Source organism: Bison bison, unplaced genomic scaffold, assembly GCF_000754665.1.
Source record: "Bison bison bison isolate TAMUID 2011002044 unplaced genomic scaffold, Bison_UMD1.0 scf7180017864289, whole genome shotgun sequence".
NCBI lineage: Eukaryota > Metazoa > Chordata > Mammalia > Artiodactyla > Bovidae > Bison > Bison bison.
Window position 1 is genome coordinate 11,703,907 of NW_011494861.1, and position 8,859 is coordinate 11,712,765.

The 8,859-nt window shown below is 59.8% G+C and overlaps 1 protein-coding gene across 1 annotated transcript in view; it reads right to left on the reverse strand.

The window, feature by feature from the left end:
- The window catches only part of SAMD11 (sterile alpha motif domain containing 11), an 18,913-nt gene extending 10,172 nt beyond the window's left edge, over positions 1 to 8,741 (reverse strand). Inside the window, exons 1-3 of the mRNA XM_010850034.1 lie at positions 7,577 to 8,741; positions 4,150 to 4,331; positions 2,743 to 2,793 (exon numbers count right to left, since the gene is read on the reverse strand). Coding sequence (XP_010848336.1) covers positions 2,743 to 2,793; positions 4,150 to 4,331; positions 7,577 to 7,648 — 305 coding nt within the window. The 5' untranslated portion in view covers positions 7,649 to 8,741. The remainder of the gene's footprint in view (positions 1 to 2,742; positions 2,794 to 4,149; positions 4,332 to 7,576) is intronic.
- Positions 8,742 to 8,859: the final 118 nt, after the last annotated feature.

Genomic DNA, 8,859 nt, shown 5'->3' on the forward strand with positions numbered 1-8,859 from the left:
GCAGATCAGTTTCAGCACCAAAGCCTCCAGGGCTGGGCTCTAGAGCCGCTGGGAGACCCTGATGCAAGCTCTCTCCCCACCCCCAACCCCTCTCCCTGGAGAAGGGAAGCCCCCCGCAACCCCCCGCCATGCAAACAAGAGGGCAGGTGGGGTGGGAGTAAGTACTTTATGGGATTAATTGGCAGCAATTCTCATCCTCTCTATCATCCTCATCAATGCAGGGGGCAGGGGTGGAAGAGAGAAGTGCTGTCCTCAGCATCAGGGAGGGGTAGGGGTGCCTGGTGCCAGGACTGCTGCTGCCCGAGTTCTCCCTTGAGAGAACCTCCTTTTGACGCCCCCAGGACTCCTGCAGGAGGTGGACCAGCCCCCAGAGACTTAAGGTGGGATCAGGCCCGTTCATTTGTTTCCCGTGAATCCTCAGCTGAGTGCTTACACAGGGACTGGGGTTCAGCGCTCACCACCGCCGTGGCCAGTAACTCTTTCAGCTGCTCATTCAGACACTCAGGTGGTGCTGCGGCTCCACGGAGGTGATGCCTTGTGGGAATCAAGACAGCCCACACATCAAACCTCCACTTCCTGCCTTGGGGGCTCGCCCCATGAGCTCCAAGACAGCATGGCCTGGCCCCGGAAAACCTGTGTGGACACTCGGTTGTTCACTGAACAAATTATGCCGGGTTTTATGCAAAGAACCATGAAGAGGGCTTCCCTGGTGGCTCAGTGGTAAAGAATCTGCCTCCCAATGCAGAAGACATAGGTTTGATCCTTGGTCTGGAAAGATCCCACGTGCTATGGGCAACATGTGCCATAACTACTAAGCCTGTGCTCTGGAGCCCAGGAACTACAACTGCTGAGCCCACATGCGGCAGCTACTGAAGCCTGCACACCCTAGAGCCCATGCTCTGTAGCAGAAGCCACTGCACTGAGAAGCCCGAGCGCTACGACTGGAGAATAGCCTGTATAACCAAGACCCAGCAGAGCCAGAAATAATTAAATAAAATTATTTAAAAAAAAATGTGTGAACCGTCAGACTCTTTCTCCCCATGAGGAGCCCCTCCAGTGCCTGGTATACTGTCCAGTCCTTGTCCATCTCCTGGCCAGCTCAGGGGCCTCAGGAAGGCAGGGCCCACATCTCCTGCCTGCTGCCCTGGATGCACGGGGCTTAAGGGGGAGCTCCAACCCGGCAAGTGGTTATGGCAGACTCAGGCAGACAGAGGGATGGGGGTGAATGCATAGATGAGTGGAACTGAGGGACAGACAGACAGATGAAGACTGATGGATGAAGTCAGGCACTACTGGATAGACAGAAAGGATGGAAACAGCAAACAGACAGATGGACAGAGCCTGAAGGACAGACAGCAGCGTGAGACAGAAAGACACATGGACGGGGCCAAAAGGAGCCAGGAAGAGACAAAGGCAGAGCTGAGATAGGGGTATGTGAAGCAGCTGCGCTGTGGGCTTGGTCAGCCCTCCCTGGCCAGACGCCGGGGTGCCACAGCAGGGCAAGGTGGGGGGCAGATCGTCTGTAAGTCCTGTTGGCTAACCCCCCAATCTCCCCTCTGGTAAAATCCAGACAATCATCGCAGCTGTTTTGAGGGTCTACCACACACTGGGACCCGGCCTCTTACTGTGTCTGGACACCCGGGCCCTCTCCCACATCCCACGGCCAGCTGGGGTGATCAGGGGGCAGCAGGCAGGGAAAGAGCAGCCTGGGATTCCCCTACAGGCCTTACTGACAATTTCTCATGTAGCTTCCCAAGTTAAAGGCTCATAAAATGTCATCAACGTTCATGACGGTTCATAAAAATGATCAGTTGAGCGGGCAACTTCAAAATGAGGTGGAAATAAGTTTAAAGACATTTTCATTGTAATTTGGCTCCAGGACCTAGACATTCTCAGAAGTATAAATAATAACACATCTGGCACAGAGCCAGGCTGTGAGAGGGGCCCGAAGGCACTGGATGCCCACTGCCTGCTCGGCTGGGCCTGTCCTGTGCCTTCCCTGGAAGCCCTGGGCTAAGACTTGATCCCACTGACCAGACACCACAGCCAGGGCTCCACCCTGCCCTTCTGAGATGGGGGACTTGGGTCTCCCCAACACCCCCAACCTCCACATCAGGTCTCCCCATTTTTATCTCCTTACTATGGCTTGAATTTACAGCCCCTCCACGGACTGGAGCAAACCCCCAACCTGCTCGACGGGGCCTACAGCAGGACCTTGTCAAAGCATACACCAACCACTTCTCTGCTCAAGAGCTTTCAGTAGCTCCCCATTGCCTGAAGGAAAATGCCCAACAGGCCCAGTATCTAAGGCCAGTTAAGACAGGCCTGCCAGCTCCCCCTCCTCCCTTCGCACATCCCTTCCCTCATTCCTCCATGTCTGTAGACACTCTGTTTCCCTAGTGAGCTCCTGTGTCCTTCAAGACCCCACTTGCACATCACCATTCTCACATTCTGTTAGGTCTCTGGGAGAGTGGGAGGGGGCAGGCACGGCCTTATCTATGGGCAGATGGGCTCACATGAGAGAGGGGGAGCACACTCTGGCTTCAGGGCTGGGCCCAGAACCCATATCTGAGCTGCTGTCACAGCTTAGGCAGAAGTCAACAATAGACCACGGACCAAGGGGAGGAGGAGGGGAGGGAGGCTGCAGGGATTTAGAGTCAGAACCAGAGGACATGGAGCAACAAGGCTCTGTGCTGCCCGTGCACAACACGTAAGGGAAGCCCGGCCCAGGCCCGGCCCTACCTGCAGGACGTCTCTCGGAAGGAGATGTTCACGTCCCAGTGGGTGTGGACTCTGCAAGGAGAGAAGCAGAGGGTCAGTGTGGCCTCCAGAACTCAGCATGTGGACAGCAGAGAATGTACATGGCATGCCCTGTGTCTGCCCTGGAGTGCCAGCCTCAAGGGAACTGGGCTGGCTCAGAACCGCCTCTAGCATCATCTGGTACCAGCTCAACACGTTGGCGGCTGCAGCCAGGACAGACCCACGGGGCAGGCGCCTGCTCCAGGGCTCACCAGACAAGGAATTGGGAAGGACAGAACTGAGGTCCCACATCTCTGCCTCTTGTATGGAGCCAGCAGAGCCCCCACTTGTGCTAGGGGTGGGGGCCGTGACTTCCTCTGCATGTGCCTTGTGTGACTGAACCCAAATTCCTAGTTGCTAGAGCTGCTCTGGGGTGCTGGGAACCAGGTCGAGGAATGAACCCCATGGCCACCACCACTGGCTCCGGTGGTGGCCCCTGGGTCCCAGCTGCTGCCAAGCCGCCTCCTGAAAGTGACAGTCACACAGCAGAGATAGGAGGGGTCAAGCAAGCAAACAGCTCTGTGCTGTGCCCACCCTCTCACCCACAGCAGTGTCCCTGAGAAGACCCCCGGGCTGAGGGAGGCTGGTGGCAGGCCCACGCGGTGCTTTCCCTCAGCACAAGTGGGAGTGGGGGCTGGGAGGGGGGCTCTCTGGTGTCCAAGAGGGTTAGGGTAGGAGAAATTAGAATATGCTAAAAGACTGAGCAGGAGAAAGGCCTGGAAATTCTGGGGATACATATGCTATGCTGGACAGACGACAATGGATGGACAGATGGATGGAAAAAGAGGTGAGTGGGCAGAGGGAGAGGCTTCTGCCAGGAGGTCAGGAATGGTGGCCCCAAGCCTGGGGGAGAGAGTAAGGAGCCAAGGCAGTGGCCACTCCAAAGAGAGGGAGTGTGAGTGTCAGGGGTGCTCCCATGAGGATCCATGCAGCTCCCTCCTCCCTGCCTGGCTGTGGTGCCATGAGACTTTCCTCCAAGAGCCTTTCTCCTTCTTCAACCCAGCAGCTCTGACCCTCCTCACATAGGCCACATGGACTCTCCCTGGCCTGCTCTGGCCATGACTATTGGTGGTGCCTGCTCCTCAATGATGCCACTGAGTCCTGGCCTGGCACTCGGCCCCAGGTGGGGGCAAGGCAGGTTCACAGTGGTCCTGAGGCATGTCCCTGGGAGTCCAGGCTTTGTTTCACCTGCGGCAGCTGTCAGCGTCCACGGAGAGGATAGAAGCTAAGCTGGGGCCCTGTCCTCAGGGCAAAGGCTCTCCACCTCTAGGTCTGACCTAGCCTTCCGCCGCCTGAAGTCCCCACCCCCGCCAGAGCCTGCGTGCCCTCCCTTCCTGGTCCCTTTAGCACCTTCTCTTCATGATATGGACATGCGGCTCGTCCTCCTGCTTCAAGCCCAGCCGCTGCCCACAGGCCGGACCACTCCCGTCGCTGTCGCCATCACTGGCTGAGAAGCTGGGGGTAAGCTCCTTCTTCAGGATCCGGGCAGGGGGCAGGGCAACTGTCCTCTTCTCTGCCAGCCGCCCCCGGTTCTGAACAGGGAGGGAGGAGAGGAAGCTTAAGCCAAACCGTGTTGCTCAGCCTCCTGGGCGCCCCCACCTACAGCAGAGGGGCCTCCAGCCCTCTAGGACACTCACAACAGGCCAGAGGCCAAGACAAGAGCAGGGAGGCAAGTCTTCCTTCACAAACCCATCCAGAGACTGCCTTCCACTCCACCCTGATCGGGGCTCAGGAGTAAGCGTATGGGCACTGCCCTGTCCAGACTCCACACTCGGCCCAGCCCCTCCACAGGTGATCGGCCTGTGTGTGGACGCCTGCTGGGGACCAACCCAGCGTTCCCAGCCCCTAAAGGGCTGCGAGCACCCGCAGGACGCTGTGTGTCCTGACCCCGTGCAGTTACCTCTGCGTGCATGTCTGCCTGGCAATCCCACTCAGACTCTGTGTGAACCCCTACCCATGCCAAGCCCACTTTCGACGCTTAGTGCCAAATGAAGCCCAGCTCAGGGGTGTCTGAAGCCTGGAGTCTGGGGCTGACCCCTTGTAAATTGCAGACCTTTGGCTCACAGGTCGTCTGGCAGCCAAGGCCCTTTGTTCTATGCGCCCTGGTGGGACTGATCCCCTTGGTCAGGAACTACGAGATTCAGGGTTTTTCTACGAGGTGCACCTTTCCCCTGCTCCCAGTGTGAGCAGGGAGCAGAGCCTCCACAGAAGGGCCCAGAGCCTGCAAACATGCTGGGCCAGGGCCCTGCATAGCATGGCACCCGCTGGTGTCTGCAGGTCCTGCCACCCCAGGGAAGAAGAGCTCCCATTTTCTGGTGGGCTGGAGGCTTTTTCTTATTTAATAACTACTGGTTCAGGATGGTGGCAGGGACCTTGGAATTATCTAATTCTCTCTCATCTTTTCAGTGACTGAGGCCTTCTAGGACTCCTCCCTCCTGTGGCCAGGATAATTTTGTCCCCATTATACGCAGGAGCTTGGGGAGGAAGGTATCCAGGGGGGTTTCGCCCCTCCCCACAGAGTGTCCCCCTGGATCTGAAGAGCAGCAGTGTGTGGCCGCCACAGCCCTATCCTCCAGAGAAGAGGTTCTCTTCAGATCCAGACCAGCCTCACCTCCAGACACATGGCCCACCCCAGTCCCAGATTTGGGCAGTGCCCCTGACAGGGTCAGGGAGCCACAGTCTGCCACACCTGCCCTCACAAATCCACCCAAGAGGTGTCCCATGGTCCTCTCTTCAACACACCCAGTGAGAGAGTGGGCAGCACTGGGGAAGGTGGGTTGGAGGGAGCAGTGAAGTTGCGGGTGGGCCTACGAGATGAAACGGGGGCGCCCCTGGCCTTGGCTCCAAGCTATACCAGTGACAGCAGAGCTTCAGTGAGGCAGGGAGGCAGAGGGGGTGACTAACGGCCCCATGCCTCTTCCAGCCAGGCTCTGGGGGGCAGGGTTTTCAGCAGCTCTGGCCTGTCTGGAGTGTGCTTGGCTGCAAAGCCCCTCAGCTCTGCCCTTCTCTAGCCTGCTGTAGGCCAAGCACCAGGACCTCCTCTCCTGCCTTTCCACTTTAACTAAACTATTCTCTGAAGAAAAAGTTTCCATGTACTTCCCTTTACTTCTCATCTGTGGGACAAGGATGAGGAGAGGGAAACAGAGCAGTGAGGCTGCCACTTGGGTAAGGCCATACCAGGTACAGTGGCCTGGAACAGCTCTGGTAGTGGGGAGTTAAGGAAGAGGGACCAGGATGAGCAGTCCTGACCTGAACCAAGGACAGGGACACATCTGCCTCCCACATACACCAGAGACCTCAGCTGCTGACCCTTGCTCAGCACCCAGATTTAAGAATTGGGTGCTAAGCCCCTGTCCCAGCCAAGCACTGGCTCCTCAGTCCTTCCTGTCAAGAAATGTCTTAGAGGGGACTGATGCTGGGCTCAGTCCACCTGCCCACCCCCTCCCGTGGGAGACCTTCAGAAAGGGATGGTGGGAGGGTTCCTCCTGCCTGAGCAGAGGCCCCAGACCAGCCTGAAGGGTGTCCTCTCTGGCACCAACTGCTTGAGAAGTGAAAGGGAGTTCGGCTACCTGCCGAACTCAGGCAGGTGTGGTGGCTTTCAGCAAAGGTAGGCTGCCTGCGCACATGCTCTGTCTGGGGGGCTCTGCATGCAGGCTTGCCTGTGAGTACAATGAGCTCGAGCCAGACAGTGTGTGGGGTGGGCAAGTGGGGAGGCTCAGCTGTGTCCCCTTCCCCTGGCCAACCTGTGTGTCTTTACAGGTTTGTCTGTGGCTTCCTGGCTTGCCCACCCCCACGGCCCACCAGGAATCCAAGACTTCCCCGCCCCCGCCCTACCACCAGTCCAAAGTAAACAAGCTGAAGGCTGCCTGCAGGGTCCTTTCAGGCCTTCCTGGCAGAGGGGGCTGCTGAGTGGTGCCAGGAGCCGTGGTCCTCATGGGCTCTCCCCCAGGAGCTCAGACTGTCCCTCTCAAGACAAGATTTTCAGATGGCGCCTCCAGCCACTGCTGCCTGGAGGGCATGGAAGGGGGAAGGCAGTGCTTCAGGGCAGGCACAGGCCCCAGCTCTCCTGCTCACCCCAACCCCCAGGCTAATGAGGGCTCAACAGACTTCTATACTGGGCTGGAGGCCCCACACCAGCTTCTAGCTGCAGTTCTCTTGACACCAAGGCCCACACTGCACCTTCTGTGCCCCAGACCAGGCTGTATCCTCAGACATTCCTGGACATCCCTGGTCTTGTCCCACAGGGCTCCAGCCCTAGGCATCCAGACATGCAGGTCACTCACATCCAAGCCTGTGGCCACCCCAGAAAGTCCATCCAGGCTGGCCGACACTGTCACATCCTGTAACAAGTATCCCCTTAGGACCAGCTCCTCTCCCAGGCTGGGCCAACTGACATAGTGAAACTGTGCTCCCCCCACACCCCACACAAGGCAAAGGTGTTACACACCTGTAACAAGGCAAAGTCCCCAGGCCCCGATCAGATGACACTGTCCAGGGAGGAGTCCTTCACACCATGGGCTGTCCCCAGGACCTCAGGAGAAGCAGCTCCCGGGCTCCCAAAGAGACGCTTTAGGATAGGCAGGACCCTGCTCTGAATCAAGGGGGATGGGGTCTGATGCCCCAGCATACCCACCAAAGCTGTCTCCTCTATTTGCCCCTGAGGGCTCCCTCCTGCCCACTGGCAGAGTTGAGGTTAGGACTGATTCTAGAAAACATAGGCCAAGCTCCGCAGCGGAGAAACAAGCCCTGAAGCCCCAGGTTTTCTCCCACATCTCACCACCGGGGAGGATATTCGACAGCCGGGACAGTCGCAGATCGGAGGATGCACCTGAAGGATCCCCTTGGACATAAGCGTCTTCAGACTTTTCCCTGCGAGGAGAGTCGAGGCAGGACCGGTAAGGGAGCGGGGCCGGGCACAGGTGGGGCCGGGCACGCGGGCATGCTTCCGGGGCGCTGCCAGAGGCAAGGCCGGGGTCCCTCCCGCCACGAGTATGAACACCCGCCTCCGTCCAACTTCCGAACCCACACCCGGCCTCGCCGCCCACCCCACCCTCGCAGACGTCGCGGGGATCTGCAGAGCTCGGAATTCAAGATCCGGCGAGCGCCCTCCCCTGACGCAGGGCGGTCTCTCCCACCTCCTCCCCAGCCTCCGCGCGCCCCTCCTCCCGCGCTCCACCCTCTTCAAGCAGGTCCCCGGGAATCCGGAGCTGGACCGTGGAGGTCGGGCCCGGCGCAGGTGAGCGGCGCTGTCAGGACCCGGGACTGCGCTTGACCCCGCGGAGCAACGAGCCCCTGAGTCGACGAGCGTGATTGGGTCCCTAACTTTCTAACTATCCCCCACCCCTAGCCTGGCGCTCACCCCTTCTCCCTCCGCATGCCCGCTCTGGCGCCCACACGTCGCGGCCTTGGAGCCAGACTCCTGCGGGAGCCCTAGAGACTGCTCCCAGCTCTGCCGCCACTCTGCTCCGCGCGCGCTCCCGCCCCGACGCGCGCCCCCGCAGCCCCCACCTGCCTGCGCCACCCGTGCACCTTGCCGTTCTCTCTACCAGCGCGCGTCCGCACCCGGCCTCACTTGTGCCCCTCCACTCCCGCCAGAACCCGTGGCTCCTCAACCCCGGAGGGGAGTATCCTGCCGAGTTGGCCTCCCGCCCGCTCTCCCGAGTTCCCGTAAACTTCCCCGGAGCCTGAAGGCCCAGGAATCCCGCAAAGACCTTCCGGGCAGAAAAAGCCGCCCGCTCCTGCGGCCAGCGCTGGGGGGGACCACGGAGGCCGAGGGCGCTCAGCCCGGGTCCAACAAGGCGACCGTGCTTGGGGGAAGGGGGTGTCCCTGCGGCGGCCCCAGAGTCGCAGCGCCCTCTCTAGGCAGAACTGGAGTCTCCCAGGTGGCAGACGAGGGGGATCCGGACCCACGGGTCCTCAGGGAGCAGAGGGGAGGGACCGGAGCGGTCCGCGCCCCCACGGCGGCCGCACCTTTGTGGCGGATGCTGCGTTTCCAGTCCTTGGCCGTCTCGCGGGCGCTGACGAACTGGAACTCGTTGGGGGGGGGCCACCCGCCGCGGG